This window comes from Mastigoproctus giganteus, chromosome 8 (genome assembly GCF_048544385.1).
Source record: "Mastigoproctus giganteus isolate SK-2022 chromosome 8, ASM4854438v1, whole genome shotgun sequence".
NCBI lineage: Eukaryota > Metazoa > Arthropoda > Arachnida > Uropygi > Thelyphonidae > Mastigoproctus > Mastigoproctus giganteus.
This window is the reverse complement of record NC_143582.1, coordinates 130,540,760-130,561,619: the sequence shown is the minus strand read 5'-3', so window position 1 is coordinate 130,561,619 and position 20,860 is coordinate 130,540,760. Positions and strand designations below refer to the sequence as shown.

The 20,860-nt window shown below is 38.7% G+C and overlaps 1 protein-coding gene across 1 annotated transcript in view; it reads left to right on the top strand.

Annotated features, from left to right (window-relative positions):
* Positions 1–20,425, top strand: part of LOC150081821 (zinc finger CCHC domain-containing protein 8 homolog) — a 412,851-nt gene extending 392,426 nt beyond the window's left edge. Inside the window, exon 13 of the mRNA XM_090380330.1 lies at positions 19,641–20,425. Within this exon, the coding sequence (XP_090236456.1) occupies positions 19,641–20,425 (785 nt within the window). The remainder of the gene's footprint in view (positions 1–19,640) is intronic.
* Positions 20,426–20,860: the final 435 nt, after the last annotated feature.

Below are 20,860 nucleotides of genomic sequence, written 5' to 3'. Positions count from 1 at the left end.
GATCGAACCAAGCTTGGACTGAACTGTAAGCAATTTAGTATGTCTAAACCAGGTTGAAGCAGCATAAGTAGTAACTGGTAAAACAACAGCTTTGTGTAGTGTGTGCAAAACCTTTAGTTCAGAACCCAGTCTTGGCAGGAAATGCAAACAATTTGAAAGACAAATTTTTTTACTTTGTCGGACAGATGATTATCAATCAGTAATCCAAGGAATTTTGGTAGTTACAAAAGGGAGAGATTCGTCATTAATTTTTATGAGAGGAGGACGAGTTGGCAAAAGGGTGCCTTTGAAGACATTCATACAAGTTTTAATGTCAGAAATAGTAAGTTTGTTAAGCATTGACTAATCAGAAAGTTGTTGAAGAATAGAATTTATGTTTTCTTCTAATGAGTGGCGAGAATTTCCATAAAAAAGAAGAATAAAATCAACTGCGTATGCAAGTGATGAATAATTTGGGAAAACCATTAGCAACCATTGGTTTAGAACAAGGGTCCAAGAACAGACCCTTGCAGACATCGACATAAGACTTTCCGAGAAATAGTGTGAAAATTTGATGTAACCTTAACAGATCTATATGAAAAATAATTTCTAATAAGTTTGTATAGGTAGCAGGGAAGTTCAGAGTTCTGAGACGTTCGAGGGCACTCTCCCAACAAAGAGTCAAAGGCACCCTCGAAGTCAATAAAAATTACCAGGACATATTTAGAAGACAATTTATTAATGAAATTCAGAAGAGTAACAAGGGCATCTTCAACACCAACTCAAGAACAAAAACCATATTGATTACTAGAATAACTGTGTCCTGAAGCAAAGCCGGGATTCTATGTGAGATCAAACCTAGGATCTTACCAAAATTAGATAACAAAGCAATAGGTCTGTAAGATTTGGGGGGGGGGATTAGGAGACTTTCCAGGTTTCAACAGAATTCTTAAGATTGCAGATTTCCAGGAATTTGGGAAAGCATTGATTAGGTTTAATCCTGGCAATGACTGAAGATAATCAACAGGAGTAAAACACACAGCAACCGAGGAAGTAAAGTAATTAAGATTAAGTGATTGAATATCTGTATGACAGATAAAATCTAAAGGGGGATCATACAGGGGCTCACGTCTGGCGAGTATATGCTTGGTAGGATCCTGAGCTGGATATCATAATTTTTCTATTTCTTGGTGATTCCTTCTTCTTCTGACTCTTGTTCTCTCTCTCTCAGGGTAATTCAGATTTTTTTTTTTTTCTCCTGGTGCAGCATAAGCCTCAGGCTTGCTTGCAACGTACGACTAATGATGATAATAATAATAATAAGGTAAGAAGAGAGCATCCAGAAATTGTTAGGGATTTTGATTACCAACATGATGAACAAATTTCTTCCAGGTGTCAAATTTGGATTTAGCAATGAGTTTGACATGTTGATTTTTTTCCTAAGATAGATTGCATGGAGTTAGTTGACATCATCAACTGGCCAAGAACATCTATGCCATTGATAATTTTTTTTGGGCACAAAAAACTTCACAAAGCAAGATTGTCAATTCTCTTTTCCACCAAGGAGTGGTAACATGCTTTTTAGATTTCCTATTAGTAGAGTGAGTAGCAGCTTTGAAGAGAGTATTGTAAACATGAGTAGCACAGTCACCTGGATGCATATTTTCAGAAAAACGGGAAAATTCAGAAATCAAAATATTACAGAATTTCTGCTAATTGGCATTTCGCGAAGAAACGCGAGAGGAGGTGGAAGTATACTGGGAAGAAACGAAAGGAACAGATTGAATCTGAAGGAAAATTGCATGATGATCAGAAGAAGTCCAATCAACACAAACTTTCCAAGAACAGATTTTGTTTAAAATAGAGGAAGAACAGAGTATTAAATCAATATTGGATTGACCAATAAAAGAAGAAAAGGTAGATCAGGTTTCTTTTAAGAATGTTAAGTCTGTGCTACAGAATAAAATCTTTAAAAGGACAACCATGAAGATTGGAAAGAAAACAGAACTAAGTCATGAACTTGACATTAAAATCACCAACTACAATAAAATTTGAAGGCTGGAAGATTCAGAAAGCATGGTCAAGAAAAGAAAGAATTCCATCCAATTCATCTTAAGGAGAGCAATAAACTGAAAAGAAATAGATACTTCCAAATGAACCAGAGATATATCTTTATCCCTAATCTTTCAGCCAACATTTCACTGGGAGACACATTAAAGTTTATTTGCCTATAGCTGTGAAATTTGATATTCCTCTAAGCCAGCTGACAATACAACTATTAAACTATTTTTCTTTTTTTTTCTTTTTAGTATAGAGCAGCTGCTTATTTTTACTCTGTGTGAGGTTATTATTGACAGATCTAAGTAATATTTTATCTAGTTGATTGACCATAGAATTGTGAAAGGTTTTTGGCACTTGCTCAGGGTTTCATGAAAACATTTTTAATTATATTTAGTGTTTTATTGACTTAATTGTTATATTAAATTATTTTCTATAAATAGATTATAGTCCTAGTCAAGCTCCTTGGTTTAATTTGAATTTATATAGCGATTTTGAAAGTTAATACTTAGTGTCTGTATATTTTACTGTCATAACTTGCGAAAAATGTTATACGATACAGAATAGCATAACATACAGTATTTCCCCATGTGTAAGATGCACCTTAATTTTGGGGCCCGAAATTTGAAAGAAAATGTATTACATAAAGTTATTGAACTCAAGGAATCACTGTCTTCATATATTGCCTTGTCCTCAGTTCCATCTATGGCATTTGAAATGCCACACTTCTTAAATGACTTGACAATGATCTCGATCTTGATATTATCCCAGGATCTTTTCACCCAGGTACAAACTTCTCCTATAGCTGGTTTCTTCACTCTTCCTGCTGGTGTCAAATTGTCCCCAGAAGACTTCATCCATTGGTTCCATTTGTCTCTCATGGCAGCTTTGAAGGGTTTGTTAATGCTGACATCAAGTGGTTGGAGCTGGGATGTCAAGCCTCCAGGTATGACGGCAAGTTTTGTTCTTTGCTCTGCAGCAATCTTCTTTGTGTATTTTGTTATGTGTGCCCTGAACTGATCAAGCATCAGTAGGGCAGGTTTGCATAAGAGCCAACCTGGTCTCCTGCTCCAAACTTTTTCAAACCAGATCTTCATCCCATCCTGATCCATCCAACCCTTGTCATGAACGTGGACAATCACTCCTCGAGGAATGTCTTCTTTTGGCATTGTTTTGCGTTTGAAAATCAGCATAGGTGGCAGCTTGGTCGTCAACAAGCTAGAACAACTGTATAATGGCTCTTTTCATGTCCACTTGTCTTCACAGTTACAGTTTTCACCCCCTTCTTAGCAACAGTTCTGTTACTTGGGACATCAAATTGAAGGGGGACTTCATCCATATTTGCAATCTGTCCCAACTCAAACTGATGTCTTCCAACATTGAATGACAAAACAATGAAATTCAAGGACCTTCTGCTCATAGCTTTCAGGCATCTTTTGGGCAAGTCTGGTGTGTGTACACATGCTTAGTCCATTCCATTTCACGAACCTGAAGCACCAATTGTGTCCTTCTTTGAAATCAGTAACTTCTTTTTCATCAGCAATTCTTCTTGCTTCATGCTAAACCATCTTTGTGGACACAGGAATTCCAATTGCCATATCTTCAATTCCCTCTCTAAATCATGCCATTTTGCTGACTTGCCTCTCATGGTTCTTCTGCCGTGGCGTTTTCAGTACGGTTTCTTCTTCCCGTAGCCAGTTGGATTGTTTTCTCAGTTGGAGGAGGACAAAACTTACGTTCAGCAGCACAATTTCCATTCACATTTGCGAACTGGATCACTTTTAACTTGAATTCAGCACTGTACGAAAATCTTTTCTGAGCCATTTCTGGGCAGATCGTAACCTAATATTACCGGTAACAAGTGCGAAACAGTGAGCACAAAGACAACAAGCACGAAAAAGTGGGAAATGCAAGTAAAAAAATCTACAACCACCGTATAAGACGCACCCAGATTTTATACCCCAAATTTTTCGAAAAAGGGTGCATCTTATACATGGGGAAATACGGTATAACCCGAGCTAGACAGCATAAGGTTTAACGTAAAACTAGATAGCAAAACACGTAGCACTGTATTAGAAATCTGTTAGCTTAGTATAGTACAGTATAGTATTATCAATTAATCTTATTAAATATCATTGTTAATTAAATTGTACTTAAACAGAATCATGACCCAGACTAGAGCAGCAAAGCAACGCTCACAGATTAGCCAGAGTGCTGTAGCTTGGGGGAGAACCAAAGGGGCAATTCTAAAATGCATCACAGGCTAAAAAAAATGCATGAAATGAGAAAAGTTTGTGGACCTCTCCAGGACAGGACATGATCTAGCCAAGGAGGATGTCTGTATGTGCTAGGTGCAGAGATGTCTGTATGTGCTAGGTGCAGAGATGTCTGTATGTGCTAGGTGCAGAGACTGTGAGGAAATTAGATACCAACTCAGCTTTTTGATGGACATCTATGACAGTTTGAGGTGTGGGGGTAGATGCCCTCAAAGAAATTAATATGAGGGGCCCATCAAGCTCTCAGCTGCCCAATTCAATGCCACAGCTCACTCCTGTGCATCAGGAAACACAGCAGCAATCTGGAATGCAGAATGCGCTGGTCTCACAGAAACTAGTTGGTAACTCTATTGTCAGGAGACTAGGAATATATTATGCAAAAATGAATAGGTGAAACAGGACCAGGGTATGTCTGGCAGGGATTTTCCACTGCCAGATGTTGATGATGTTTTAGAGCAGGAATCATCTTTTAAGAGCACAAAAGGTGATATTGTTGTACACGTTGACACTAATGACCTTAATAGTAAGAGATCTGCAGATTTAATTAACAAGTGCAGGTCAATGCTGAAAAAAAAGTTGCGAGCTAGGGTTGAATTTGAAAGTGTCTGCAATTCTGCCCAGACACATTGACAAGAAATTGATTGACAAGGCTCTCAGAGAGCCTTGTCAATCAATTTGGCCCTGGAGAGGTTTTGCAAGGATCGTGGGGTAAACTTTTTTTCAGCATGGTCTGTGCTTGCTAACAGGAAAGATTGCTTCTACAGGAATGGAATATGCTTAAATAGAAATGGTGCAAGAATATTTGCTGACGCTATCAAGGCTATTGGTCATTGAGGTTGTAACAGACATTCTCTCAGATATGCCAGACAAGCTGTACTTGCTATCTGGAAGTCTAAAACGCTGATGGAACTGATATTCGGGTGACACTCAAGTCAAGTGGACCCAATTTTGGCAAAGTCCGTCCGGACTTTGCCAAAATTGGGTCCACTTGACTTGAGTGTCACCCGAATATGGCAAAGTGACTAGCCAAATCCTCTGCTTGCACCTTCACGATGGTGGGACTGTTAGTAATCCTGGGTATAACCTCCATGCACAAGTACATGGTGGGTGACCACCCAGGTATGAACCAACGTAAGCAGGGGTCGAGGTGTGGTGCCCACACCACATGGAGGAATGCTGCCCCACTATGTTACCAGGCAGTACTAGGTGGCTCATCAACCGGTGCAATACCACCAATTTGCTTATTGGAGGCATGAAGTGGTGAAACCCATGTTTAGTCTCTAGAGCTAAGTTCCGGTCAACCCTTCCCTATCTCTTCCATCATGCAGTATGATTGATGACTTTTGAGGTTATGATGAACGTCATGGCGTGATCCAATATTCCTTGCATTTCGAGGGTACAGCTCTAAAATGGTGTTCGCAGGCCGGCCACTAGTTAGTACACTCTCTAGGAGGCTTCCGGATCAGCTAGTGTATAATCTTGCTACCTCTACTCTGCCAGATAGTGACTGGAGGGAGTCCAAGTGTATATAGTAGTGCGTATGCGGGGTACATTGTCGAGGCCACGTTATGTCAAGGATCTGGGTTTATTCTTACCGTGTGTATGCCATATACAGAAATTTCATTACTTCATACAGCATGTCCCACCCACTTTTTCTTACTATTGAATAAACCATGAATTGTCAAACTAATAGAGAAAGCTTATCTGCGAAAAGATCTAAACCTCCCAAGCACTTCCTAATTCATTTCACAAATATACGTGGTCTCAATTCTAATCTCAACGATGTCCATTTCCACTTGCATGCCAAACCCCATGTACTTTTTCTGACAGAATCTCAGTTATCAGTTGATTCAACTACTGCTCATCTCAGATGCCCAAATTATTTGCTGTATGATTCCTTCCGCCTCAAAGGTGGTGCATATGTCCATTCTGATATCCCCTGTCAGAGACATGGCAATTTGGAATCTCCTCTCTTTGATCTTCTCTGGCTTAAAATCTCTCTACCTCATTGTGTCAAATTAATCTGTTGTCTCTACTGTTATCCCAATGCCACTAATCACTTGGAGCTCTTTGACTTCCTCTCTTTGCAACTTGACTTTCTCCAGTCCAACTTTCCTAACAGTGAGGTAATTTTCCTTGGTGATTTTAATGATCACAACTGCAGCTGGCTTCCGTTTTTTAGTCACACCGACCCAGCTGGTCGAGATGCTGAGGCTTTTGCAATTACTAATGACCTTGCACAGATTGTTCATTTACCTACAAGAATACCGGATAATCCTAATCGTATGGCCAATACGCTTGATCTTTTTCTCAGAAACAACCCTTCTAAGTACACGGTCAAAGTGAAAGGTCTTTTAGGCACTTCAGATCACAACTTGGTGATTGTCTCTTCTCCAATGGAGCCTTTATCTCATGGCTATTCCCAACCTCTTGTTGCAAAATGGGATGACCTGCGAGACTTCTTTTCTTCTTTTCCTTGGTCGTATTACTGTTTCAAAACTTCTGATGTCAATGTTTTGCTCAGATCGTGTCAGTGAAATTATTCTTGCAGGAATGGAATCCTTTATCCCACACTCCACTTTAAAATCTCATCCTTTATCTAAACCTTGGTTTTCCAATAAATGTGCTAAGGCTTTTCAAGAGAAGAATGTTGCATATCGTAACTGGCTTGTTTCTAATTCTTCAGTTTCATTTTCTGCCTACACGAAAGCCCGCAACAATTGTAAAGCAGTTATTAATCGGTCCAAACTAAAGTTTGAACAGGCTAAGAGTAGAAAACTTGCTTCTTGCCCTAACGGTAGCCAAGCATTCTGGTCTCTTGCCAAAGCTAATGGCTGCAACTTTTGCCCATCTCTGCTCCCACCTCTGTCCAAACCAGATCGTTCTGTTGTCACTTCAGTCAAAGATAAAGCTGACCTGCTAGCATCCCATTTTCCTTCCAACTCATGTATTAATGATCTTGGTAAAACACCTCCCACCATTCCCAACATGCTCTATTCAATGCCTCCTGTGGTCTTCCTTCAAAAGGATGTCAGAAGAATTTTAATGAATCTTAATGCTAAGAAAGCTCCCGGTCTCGATGGTATTTCTCCACTTTTTCTCAAAACCTGTGCTCCTGAACTTACTCCTATTCTTTGCCTCCTTTTTTTATTCCAAAGGTGTTTTTCCTTCTGCTTGGATATGTGCTCATATCCAGCCAGTTCCTAAAAAGGGTGACAAATCCCTCCCATCCAATTATCATCCCATTGCAATTACTTCTACTCTTTCTAAAGTAATGGAGAAATCAATTAACCGCCAACTCTTAAACTACCTAGAAACCTTCCGTCTGATCAACGATCGTCAGTATGGATTCCGTCAGTGTCAATCCACCGGTGATATTCTGGCTTATGTTACCCATTTATGGACTAATTCAATGGAAAGGTTCGGTGAAACACAAGTAGTTGCACTTGACATCTCAAAGGCTTTCGATCGTGTTTGGCATAAAGTTCTTCTAAACAAGCTTCCATGTTATGGTTTTCCAACTGTTTTTAGTAATAGGTTATCCAGTTTTCTCTCTGATCGCTCACTGAGGGTGATGGTAGATGGCTCTCTGTCTTCTAACTTTTCCACTAGTGCCATTTTCCCCCAAGGTTCAGTTCTTTCTTCCACTCTTTTCCTCTTGTATATTAATGACCTTCTTCCATTGACTGGAAATGCTATCCATAATTTTGCCGATGATAGCACATTGCATTCCACTTTCCATTTTGAGAAACCTTGTCCTGCTCAATCAGCTTCAACTTCTAAAATCTGCTACGAATTCCTTAAATGCCGTTCTTCAGTTGTCTTTGCTCCAGTGGGGCAAAGACAACTTAATTGATCTCAACCCTTATAAAACTCAGTCTTGTCTTATATCTTGCAAAAAGGATTCTTCTGCTCCTATGCTTATCTTTAGTTTTATGCTTATCTCCGATTTCTAGGCAAAATGATATATCTCTTTTGGGGATTACCCTGACTTCTAATCTCTCTTGGCACAAGCACATTACAAATATTGTTTCCTCTGCATCTAAAAAACTTGGTTTTCTCTTTCGCTCTTAGCGTTACTTTTCTTCCAAACAGCTGCTCACTCTGTATAAATCGCAAATCCAGCCAGCCATGGAATATTGTTCCCACATCTGGGGTGATGCCCCCAAAACCTCTCTCAGGCTTCTTGATTCCCTTCAGAAGAGGGCAGTTAGGTTAATTAATGATTCATCTCTAACAGAGTCTCTCCACTCGCAGAAACAGTACATCATAGATGTACTGTTTCTGCTGCATGCCTTTTCTACAGTTACTTCCCTGGGCACTGTTCTTCTGAATTGGCTTCTATAATTCCCGCTCTCTCTCTTTCAAAACAGTCCGAACACGTGCCGTCACCAGCCAATGTCCATTTACTGTCCAACTTCAAACTCACATAACCAACTTTTCATCTTCCTCGTTTATTCATTCAACTGCCGTTTTCTGGAACAACCTTTCCATCATACATATTTCCTGAAAATTACAGTCTACAGAAATTCAAGTCCAATGTCAACAAATATCTTCTTTCATCTTCTAAAACTCCAACCCAAGCACGGTACTAAGTACTATAGGTTCTAATACCTCTTGTGTTTGGGGTTTACATAAAAAAAAAAAAAAAAAGGCAGTATTCAGTGAGTCGAAAAACTGCTAGATTGCGGGGGATTCACAGACTAAAAGATTAATAGCAGCAAACAGGCAGAGGCAAAAGCGATTCTTGCACTGAATCTATTTTAATAAGCAGCAGCCTAGAGAGCAAGTTGCTGGAGATTTCAAGAGCTTCTGGGAGTCATCAAGGAACAAGTAAATAGATGGGCTGTGTTAGGGTAACTACGAGTAAGAACAGATGTGCATATATACTTGCATGTTCACAAATGCTAGAAGTATAGTAAATAAATTTGATGAAATTGAAGTGCTAATCAGGGCATCAAAGGCAGATATTATTGGGATATCAGAGACATGGTGTCACATAGATATTAGCAGTGCAGAATTGGAATTTGGGAAGTACAATGTGTACAGAAAAGATAGATAGGATAGGGAGTAGGGGTTTTGCTGTTAGTTAAGAAACACAAAATATGAGGAAGGGAATCCAGTTGGCATGGGTGGACATGCAATGTTGAGTCAGTTTGGTGTGACATAAACATTGGTAAAGGGAAAATGAGAGTAGGAATGTGTTCTAGGCGTAATGACTCTGATGAGTACAATGAACAACTGTGCAGGGAAATAAAATGGGCCAGTAAATCAGAATGTCTTGTAATGTGGGGATTTTAACTTTCCGGATATTGACTGGAACTTGTGAGTTGGTCACGTGCACGCTAGCAAGACTTTTGTGAATTATTGGAGGATTGTTTTCTACAGCAACATTTTCAAGAGGCAACCAGAGGGAGTAATACTCTTGATCTGATTATCAATAGTGATGATTTATGCATTAGGAATTTGCAGATAAAGGAACCAGTGATCACAGTATATTGATATGGGATTTACTAAAAGATATAACTACCATCAAAGGTAAAGGGAAGGGCTTTTGTTTTCATAAAGGTGACTACAGTGGTCTCAGGCAGTTTTTAAATTCTATAGAGTGTGATCAACTGATGATGTTAAAAATAGTGAATTTTAAAAAGCCTTTAAGGAATTAATCTCGAAAGCTGCTAGGCTTTTCATACCAACTAAGAAATAGTCTTCAAGATTTAGACCTAAATCGATGTTAGACGAACTAATGAAGAATGCATGGGATTCATATAAATTATCAGGTGACACAAGCCTATGGCAGATATAAGCTAGTCTGTAATCGTCACAAAGGAGGTTAGGCAAGCGAAGGCTGTTTGCAAGAAATCCTTGGCAAAGGATGCAAAGAAAAACAACAAAGACTTCATTACTTATGTAAATTCTAGAAGGAAGGGGTGAATCAGATTGCTCCACTTGATGTTGGTGGCTTGCTTGTTGATGATCCTGCTCAGATAACTGACAAATTGAATGAGTATTTTGCTTCTACATTTGCACATGAGAAATTCTGTAAGGAAGAGGAGGACAGAAATTTGCTAAATTCTAACAGGAAGTTAAATGATTTTATGATAAATAATAGCAAAGTGGAGGAGAAATTGTTGAAGTTAAACTTAAAATCGACACCTGGGACAGATGGAATCTATCCAGTTATATTGAAGGAGGCAGTGAGGGAAGTAAGCAAACCCTTAGCCATAATTACAAGAACATCCTTAGATTCAGGAGAGGTCCCCATGAACTGGCGATGTGCAAATGAATCCTCAATTCACAAAGGGGGGGTTCAAAGGATGACACAAAGAATAGATGACTTTCATCAACCGGTGAAATACCACCACTTTGCTTATTGGAGGCTTGAAGTGGTGAAACCCATGTTTAGTCTCTAGAGCAAAGTTTCCGGCATCCCCCTCCCCCCATACTTCTCCTTCAACCCATGCACGGTACTAAGTACTATAGGTTTTGATACCTTTCGTGTTTGGGGTTTTCATTAAAAAAAAAAAAAAAAAATTATAGAACTGTTAGTTTAACTTCTGCTCCGGGGAACATAATGGAGTCACTGTTTAAAGAAGTGATGCAGGATCTCCTAGACAAGACTGCAGTAATAGTTCAGACACAGCATGGGTTTGTTAGCCGAAAGTCTTGTCTGACCAATTTGATTGGATACTATGATGTGGTCACAAAGCAACTGGATGCAAAGAATAATTTTGGTATCATATACTTGGATTTCAGGAAAGCTTTTGATACTGTTACACATGGAAGACTGCTGTACAATTTGGAGTGGTATGACATTAAGGGAAAGTTGCTGCAATGGATAAAGGGATGGTTGAGTGGGAGACGGCAGCGAGTTGTAATAAATGGACACTGTTCTAAATAGACTAATGTTATTAGTGGAGTCCCCCAGGGTTTGGTGCTGGGCCCATTTTTGTTTTATGTATTTACTAATGATATCTATGAAAGTATATCAGGCTTAATGTCCAAGTTTGCAGATGATACAACGATTGGCAGGATTGTTAATGATAGTAAAGACAGTATGTTACTGCAACAGGATCTAGAAAAGTTAGGGAGATGGGCCGAGGAGTGGCAACTGAAATTTAATATTGACAAATGCGAAGTACTGCATATGGGTAGCAGTAACCCATGAGAAACGTACCAACTGTTTGGTGCTATTCTCAGGGAGGCGGAGAATGAAAAAGGCCTGGGGGTAATTTTGCAGTCAGATATGAAGTTCTCTGAGCAATTCAGACAGTGTGCCAGAGCAGGTCATGAAGTTTTGTCAATGATATGTAGGAATTTTGCTAGCAGAGATAAGGAGGTGATTATACCTTTGTATAAGGCAATGGTCAGGCCATACCTTGAGTACTGCGTACAGGTCTGGCGGCCTCATTTTAAGAAGGATGTAGAATTGCTATAACAAGTACAGAGAAGGGCAACAAGATTGGTGACAAGAACAAGTTGCAGCATCTGGAAACTAGGCACCTGTGTGGTGATCTGATTGAGGTGAACAAGGCCTTGAATGGTTTGAACAGGCTCAATGTTGATGGGATACTTCCGCTTGTTCAGATTAAGAACCTGAGGCGACATAGATTCAAATCGAGGAAAGACATTTGTAGAATAGATGTGTGAAAGTTTGCCTTTAGCCAGTGGGTAGTTGATTGCTGGAAGTAACTTCCATCTGTTGTTGTGGAAGTTGATAGGTTAAATAAATTTAAGGCTGAACTAGACAAACATTTGGACCGGATGGGTGAAATGGGAAGGGTGATTTTTTTTTTTTTTTTTTTGGCTCATGCTGTATAAGCTTGCTTTCTTGCATCATATGCCTGAACTAATGCTAATGTTAATATGCACAAGTTACAAATTGGCAACTTAGACAGCCAATCAGAGTAACCTCCAAAACATCATTCAAAAGTACAATAGCAGAATGAGGATGTTGATGTAGAGCATATAAGACTTTTAGTTGTAGGAAACCCAGTAATTGTGCCACGCAAATAATAGTGCTCCTGAATTAACAAAATTTTCGATAGATTTCTTCAGAGTTTTGCCGAAATTCATCTGAAACAATTGCTTGATTTTTGACCATTAAGCTAAAGAATTTTAACAAAAGAATTGGATGTCTTAGTACTATAATTATGATTTGAATTTAAGGAAGTATTATTCATATTGAGTATGATTCCTTACATTTTCCAAGGCTCATATGTATTCACTACAGGTAACATCTCGGACTGAATGTTTTTGATCTTTCTTTTTACTCTTACAGTTGCAGCAATAGGGGAGGAGTTGATCTTTTTTAGGACAGTCCTCAAAGACGTATCTAGTTTGTTTGTTATTTGGTTTTTAGGAGCATTAGCAACTAAGGCCATATTGCTCCAGGATATGCGGTGGTCATTCCCTGACCTTTCCGCATCCTCCGTGTTTGGTGGTTACGGGCTCAAACTCCGGTCTAATCAAGAGGCGTGTGCACCGCACTGCTGCTCCTGCCCACGGAGGCGCCTGACATGTCTAGTACTGGCACAGTGATTGCAAGATGGAACATCCTGAGATCAGGAGGCAGTATTTTGTCTGTAACCAAGACATGAAAAACACTTGGTAACCACTGTGAAAGACCTGCCTACATCTATGATAAGACCAGCCAATGTATAAGCATTCTAAGGAGACAGAAAATTTATATATTCTTGAGTAAAAAGAGCCTAGAATACAATTTGTCCAGATTTTGAGTAAATACTAAAATGAAAGGTTTCTCATGATTTCATAGGTTTGTATATTTTAACTTTCTAGACAAATCCTGTCCCTTCCTTTAAACTTTCTCTAAGTGATACAAGGGCAAGAACAATAATATATGTTATTAACTTGATTCTACTTTATACTGGCGCCTCCGTAGCCAGATGGGAAGGAGCAGCAGTGCGTAGCACACGCTTCTTGATTAGACCGGGGTTCGAGCCCGTAACCACCAAATACAGAGGATGCGGAAAGGTAAGGGAATGACCGCCGCATATCCCGGAGCAATATGGCCTTAGTTGCTAATGCTCCAAACAACAATAACAACAATCTACTTTATACATATGTAAAAGAAACTCAGAAAGGAAACATTGAATTTAGAATATATTTTGGCTATTTCACATAAGTTCATTTATACGCAAGGATGGTTTTCGCTTACCAATTTAGGTGGGTTTGTTCCTAGGCTAGCTGCAAGGCTTGCTTCTGTAAGGGAGTCGGCAGCAATCCTCTCTGGTTCTCGCAGTTCCAACATTCCTGCTAGAAGGGTGATACAGGCAGCTACTCCGGGAGCTCGGGTCAGAAGGCGGTGGCGATCAACAGGAACTACACTCGAGATCTTCAACCACTTCACACCCTTTGGTCTCATATTTGGCCCTTTTATTCTTTGGGCTCTCCTTTGTCTTCGAGAGCAAAGTTCTCTCATTGGGCACTGATGGTCACGAATTTCCTGTCCCGAATGGTCCAGGGATGACTCGCACCCCCCCCCCCCCAAATGGATCCCCTCGTCTCTGGGTGTTTTGCCTGGCATCCTAGTGTTGGAGATATTAATGAAATGCCCGCCTACTCATTTTCTCACACTAGCTTCCCATCCTGGCCAACCTCCCACAATTTCCATTGTGTTACCCCGGTCGTAAAAACTTTTGGGTATCATGGTTGCCAACCTAGCTTGCAGCATTCTTTCATTGTACTTTAATTTCTGCAGTTTTAGACATATTCCTAGATAATAGTCTTTCAGGCTCCCTATATGCTATATTTCGACAATATGCCATGAATGTACCATTTTCTTTGGCCCATGTGCTATGATAGTCTTCGGGGACGTTTTTAATCTTGCTTCTCATCAGCTATGGGGAGGAAAACAGTTAGAGCGAGAGATTTTCACATTCCCTGGAATACAAACTTTGTCTAACTACAATGGGCATATTCTCTCTCTATTCTTTCAGCTGGCAATAGACACCCACAGTTACATAGCTCGGGCTTGATGTTGCTCTCTTACAATATTGATAACTGGGTGTTGGTATAGATAGGTTTTAATTTCAGGGAAAGTAAAAACTCTCGGGCTAACAGTATATGTTCAATCCGGCATTTTTTTCCAATATAGAGTGGTCTGATCAATGTTAAAAATTTGCAGCATTGAATAGCCACCTTCATTGATAATTTTTTCCAACACATCATGAAAGGGTATGCCTGAAAGGGTGTCAGCAAAGAAGTTTAGGTAGGTGGTAGACGTCAGAGTGCCTGGCACATTTAATGCTAGGGGCTCGCATCTGGTGAGTATGGGCTTGGCACACCCAGGGTCCTGAGCTGGATATCTCTCATGGAATTTTTTTTTTTTTTTTTTTTGCCTGCTGCAGCAAAAGCCTCAGGCTTCCTTGCACCATATAGCTAATAATGATAATGATGATAATGGATGACTGGACCCAGGGTATCCCAGCAGAACATCGCCCAAAAGCATGACACTGTCACCACTGACTTCCCCAGGTAAACGACACACACAGACCAAACAACCTTCTTCCAATCACTCAAGGTCCAGTTTCACTGCTCGTGTGTCCATTGTAGATGCTGTCGCAGGTGAACCATGGTTAGCGTGGGCACTCGGAGCAGCCTGGAGCTACGCACCCCATTTTCAGCAGGATTCGATATACTGTGTGTTGTGACACATTACTCCCATCACTAGCATTCCAATTAATGGCGAGTTGCATTACAGTCGCCCTTCTGTTGCCACATACCATCTGGGAGAGCCTTTGCTCACCTCGAGCATTGATGAGCAGTGGTCATCCAACACCTCTCTGGTGGTTCGTGGGTGTGGACCACTTTTGGTAGGTATTAACCACAGCTGACTGTGAGCACCCCACCAGCCGTGCCATTTCAGATATGCTCTGACCCAGTTGTCTGGCCATTACAATTTGGCCTTTGTGAAACTTGCTTAAGTCCGCTGCCTTTCCTATCTGAAGAACAAGAGTAACACTGATTAATGGAGCTCAGTACCAGGTGTTTTTTATACCATGTCCTGATCTGCGCACACACCATAGTTCACCTGCAGTTGCTTTGATTTGCATAATGACTCCGCTGCCTTTCCTATCTGAAGAACAAGAGTAACACTGATTAATGGAGCTCAGTATCATACCGTGTCCTGATCTGCACACACACCATAGTTCACCTGAAGCCGACCGGGCTAGCCGAGTGGGTAAAGTACCTGCCCGGCAACCCAAAGGTCACGGGTTTGATTCCCGCCTCGGGCTTGGATCAAAGTACTGCAAAAACCTTGGGAGGTGCAATATGGCCACAGAAGCCGATGCGGCAACTACTACCAAATCAAAAAAAAAAAGTTCACCTGCAGTTGCTTTGATTTGCATAATGACTCCGCTGCCTTTCCTATCTGAAGAACCAGGCACAATTTGGCCTTAGTTGGCCTTGTGCCAATAAACTCCCATTAAACCAACCAACCATCTGAAGAACAAGAGTAACACTGATTAATGGAGCTCAGTATCAGGTGTTTTTTATACCGTGTCCTGATCTGCACACAGTTCACCTGCAGTTGCATTTGATTTGCATAATGACTCGCTGGTCATAATGTTTTGGCTCATTGGTGTATTTGGTTCACTTGTCTCAAGTGTAACATGAATATCAGTGTCTTAGACTCCCAGTTATCAAGCCCTGACTTGTCATCCTGAGAGAGAGAGAAAATGTGTGTGACACGGCTGCTTTATAAACTTGCTTTCTTGCATCATTTGCCACTATTACTACTACTACTACTACAATAAAATCTCGTTGATACAAACTCGGTTTATACAAAGTACTCGTTTATATGAAGCACATGCCAGTCCCCTGCAAAAGGATAGGCTTTTCTATGTAAATATATTTATTTATAAAAAAATTTAGTTAATATGTATTACAAAGTTCGTTTTCACCCTGTGAGAAATAAATATTTTTATTTTGTATGTTTTATACAAATCTTGGCACAGCTGTTCGATTATTGCCTCTGGCCGTCTGGTTCCCTACTCTCCAAAGGATGGCACTGACTTGTTAAAGATTACTTTTGCGTAAACAAAACCAGTTTATGGTAGCTACAACATTAAGTGCACTCTGAAAATAATCTTTGTGAAGGATGAGCTATTAAATTAACACAAGAATAAAAACAGTTTTTCTAAGTTGTTTACTTACACTCCCTCACTCTCCACTCTCCACAGGAAAAGGTCAGTTGCAATTGTTACGCCAGCTCAAAGAGTCTTTTGCCACAGTAATCTATCTTTTGTGCCAATTTATCTGAGCTGATGTCTTTTTTGGAACTTGCCTGGAAATTAAACTGAAAATTATACAAGAGGCTGATAGGATAGAACGAAGCAAAATGGACATTGCAAAGGAATACAACATCCTTTACCTATTTTATCTACAATACCAAAAAACCGAAAAAAAAACTTGAAATGCGCAATACTGGAGCAGCTATAAAAGGACAGGAAATGAAATTCTTGGTTCAAAACACGAGGAGCTTGAAACAAAACTTTTCGAAAGGTACCAACAAATGCATGCATCTGATTTGCGAATATCAGGTCCAATTTTGCAAGAAAAGGCAAATATCTAGCTCAGCAACATGGAATTATCAACTTCAAATGCAGCAGTGGCTGGCTCCAAAGATTTAAAGACACGAATAACTTGGTTTCGCAAAATGTTTACTGTGAATCTGTATTAGTTGCCAAAGAAAAGGCTACAGACTGGTTGTGCTTTGTATGATCCATTCCTGAAAAATATGAGGCAAAGGATATTTTTAATCTTGACGAGACAGGTTTATTTTATAATTTGCTGCCAAACAAAACATTTGCTGTTTGAGGAGGGCCTTGTCATGATGGATTAAAGATTCCTGTTCTGTTTTGCTGCCATTTAGATGGCAATACAATATTATGCCCACTTGTGATTGCTAAGTTTTCCAATCCAAGATGTTTTAAAGAAGTTAACCAACTTCCCTTCTGTGATTAAGTGGCCAATAGAAGTGCTTGGCTGATGGTCAAAATTTTTTAGTCTTGGTTATCAAAAGTGGAAAGAAGAATGGCTTCAGAAAAAAGGAACATTTTGATGATTCTAGATTGTTGCATGGCATATTCTGCTGAGATGCTTAAGTTGACAAATATACAGCTGTGGTTTTTACCTCCCATTACTACCAATTTTATGCAAACACTGGTTCAATGCATTATTTATAACCCAAGAGAGCATATAGAGCCTGCCTGATAAAGTAAGTGATCCTCAACATAGAAGGAGGGTGGGATGGAGGGAGAAATTTGCTGCTATATTTTAGCAATTTGGATGCTATCTGTGATCTTGTTATTGCTTGAGTCAGTATTGCATCGTGTAATAGACAACTGCTTCAGAAAGAGTGGCTTTGGAGAGAATATCGTCGAAAAACATGGTTCAGCAGATGAATATGATAGCAACATTGAGGAATGGGGGAATTTGAAGGAGTGATGAATTTTGTTGGCGAATTTGAAGAGTTTGTGAAGGTACATGATGTATTTTTTGTTACCAAGCAAAACAGTGTTTTTGTTACCAGTGTCTGCAAAATGAAGAAGCACACACACTGCCATCTAAAAAAGATGCCCAAAATGCATTGAGCATTTATAGAGAACGTGTTGGCCTACAGTAACGTTGATCAAGAAACAACTATTGCATTTGGTATCTGTTGTTAAAAATGTATATAGGACAAAAACTAGGCAAAGAACATTGGATTCTTTCTTTAAATTAGATTCATTTATCAAAAAAATTAATGGTTTGTATGTCTCCCTTTATATTAAGATTAATTATTTTTACTGTGATAGTAAAATATTGTATATATCAAAATATACACTGTACAATATTTTCATTTCCGGTAATTGCGTTTCTCTTAGTTTACTTACAAATAAAATAAAATCTTTAAAATATGTGTTATTCCCATTACTGTATTGTTAGACAAGGCTCTTCCTTTTATTATTTTATTTTATTGATTTATTTTTTATTTATTTTTGATATTATTATTATTATTTATTAGAATTCTTAGATATATAGTATGTACAAAAAAAAAAAAAAAAAACCGCTGTAAAATTTTGACACTTTTGGGGAACCTCATTACTACAAACCTTGTTATTACAAAACATGAAAATTTAGCTCACTTGAACTTTGTATTAACAAGATTTGACTGTAATAGTAATAAATGATACTGGAATGTTATTGTACTAACATCTTTAATTGAGACTATTATCATCAATCAAATGTATGAGATCCTGTAAGAGGCATATTGTAATCCAGAATACTGTTAAACAAAGATATTGTTAATCGAGGGACCACCATACTTGCCTTTGGTATTGGCAGTTAAAATTTTGCATAGAGGTATTGCTTAACTCAAGCAATACTTCTATGCAGTGCCGAATTAAAGTACAGGCTAGCAGAGCCCTTTCCTGGGGCACCAAAAACAGAAGAACAATGAGGCAAAAAATATGTATCCTTAGTAAAGGGTGCCGAAAACTCTTTCTGCCTGGGGCGCGGAAATACCTTGGTCATGCCCTGCTTCTATGCAATGCCAATCTATAATGAGCAAAATTCTTTTTTTTTTTAGAATTTACTGGTAATCTGACTAGATATCATTGCTCATTGACTGATATGTACATCCTTTCTCATTAGATGGCCAATTGACATCTAATAAGAAAGATTCTTGTACAGTGTTTTTGTATTAAGCCTATTACTGCTTTCCAAAGAGCAATCAGCAATCACTATAAGTGTCAAAAAAGTTGAACAGTCAGGTTGCATACATGATGGAGGTCTGAACATGAGTTCACTGAGAGGAGTTGCCAGCAAAAAGTTCAGTTTCTTGCAGTTATTTATTTTTCTGAGGTCACCCCCCCCCCCCCAAATAGCTGTTACACTTAATAACACATCGGTATTAGTGATTAAGGAAGTCGGTAATACCAAATTCTCTAATTCTATTACTGATGTGTCTCTAAGTGTAGCTTCACAGTACAGTACTGAGAAAAATTCAGATTTGGAGGGGTTTTTTTCTCATATATTTGTATTTGGAATAGGCAGCTAAATTTTTCATAGAAGTATTACTTGATATGATTAATTTCTTCGAAATTTCCTCAAAATTTCTTCAAGGTTTCAGCAGAGTTCATCATACCACGATATGTAGTTCTCACTTCTCTGATACTTTGGTAGCATAATGAATGAACCTCGTACATCAGTGTTTTTACTTTCATTAACATTTTTATGTCATATTAAACTTTTGTTTTATCCAGATAACCTGATCAGAATATAAAATGTAATAATTTTAAATTCTTAATTTTTTTGTAGATGGCGGGATAATCTTATCTGATGATGAGGATGATCAGTGCAAATTTATCCCACCCCTACCACGTGAAGAACCAAAAGATGAATTTATTCCACCGCCTCCTCCACCAGATTATTCCCCTTCTGATGAAGAAAGTGAATCACTGCTTATTCCATATGGACTTCCTCCATTACCACCCTTGCCACCACTGCCACCACCACCTCTTCCCCCTCCCCCTCCCCCTGAAGAAATATTATTTCCTCCTCTTCCACCTGAAGAATCCTACTCACCTCCTCCACCGCCACCACCTGTTTTTCTAATGAATGAAAGAGACACCTCAAGTCAAAAATCTTCTAGGGCAAGTTCTCCATCACTGACTGATCTGGAAGAGACAAAAAAAAAATTAATTCAGATGTTGGAGTTGGAAATAGATGCTGACTTAACTGAAGAAGATGGTAGTCAAAATCTTAGTGAAATTGAACCTCAAACTATTGCTAAACTAGAAAATTTTGTGGTAGAAAATGAGACTACGGACATTACAGAACACCCTGTAACATTAGATCCTCTCATCGATAACAGAAGTACATTTGAAAGGAATGCTTCTAGTGGTTCCCTATCAGTTTTATTAGGTACCCCAGCTGTCATTAATAGCAACAGATATACCAAACTTCCTGAAAGAAGTAAATTTTCTGAAGGTGTATCAGAATATTTGCCTTTCCAAAATCTTCCTAATTCTACAGGTACTTATGAAAAAATGAAGAATATTTTAGTCAAAGTTAGAGAGAAACTGGATTTGTTGCATCAGTAAATTATTATTATATTAATTAATTTGTATGAAAATAACATGTAAATGTGTATGAAATATTGCAATATGAAATTTTTAGAATTCTTCATCAGCATTTCAAGTAAACAATTATTAAATAATTTTTGTAAAAAAAACAACTAAAAGAAAATGTGAGAGTATGTTTTGAAAGGTGTCCTGGATTCAATTATTTATGTTTATATTCAAATTACTATAAAACTACAGGAATTATATTACGGGCAGAACAAAATCCCTTTGTTGACTTTGTATAATTCTTAAAAATATTAATTCAATTATGAAAATAACTAAAAATATCTAAAACATAGCAAATATATAAAATAACGAAGTGCAGTGTTAATGATACCTACATGAAATAATATGATACTCTCAGAATGTACAGAATCTTATTCAGAAGAAAAAGAAATCAAGAAAATAAAATTT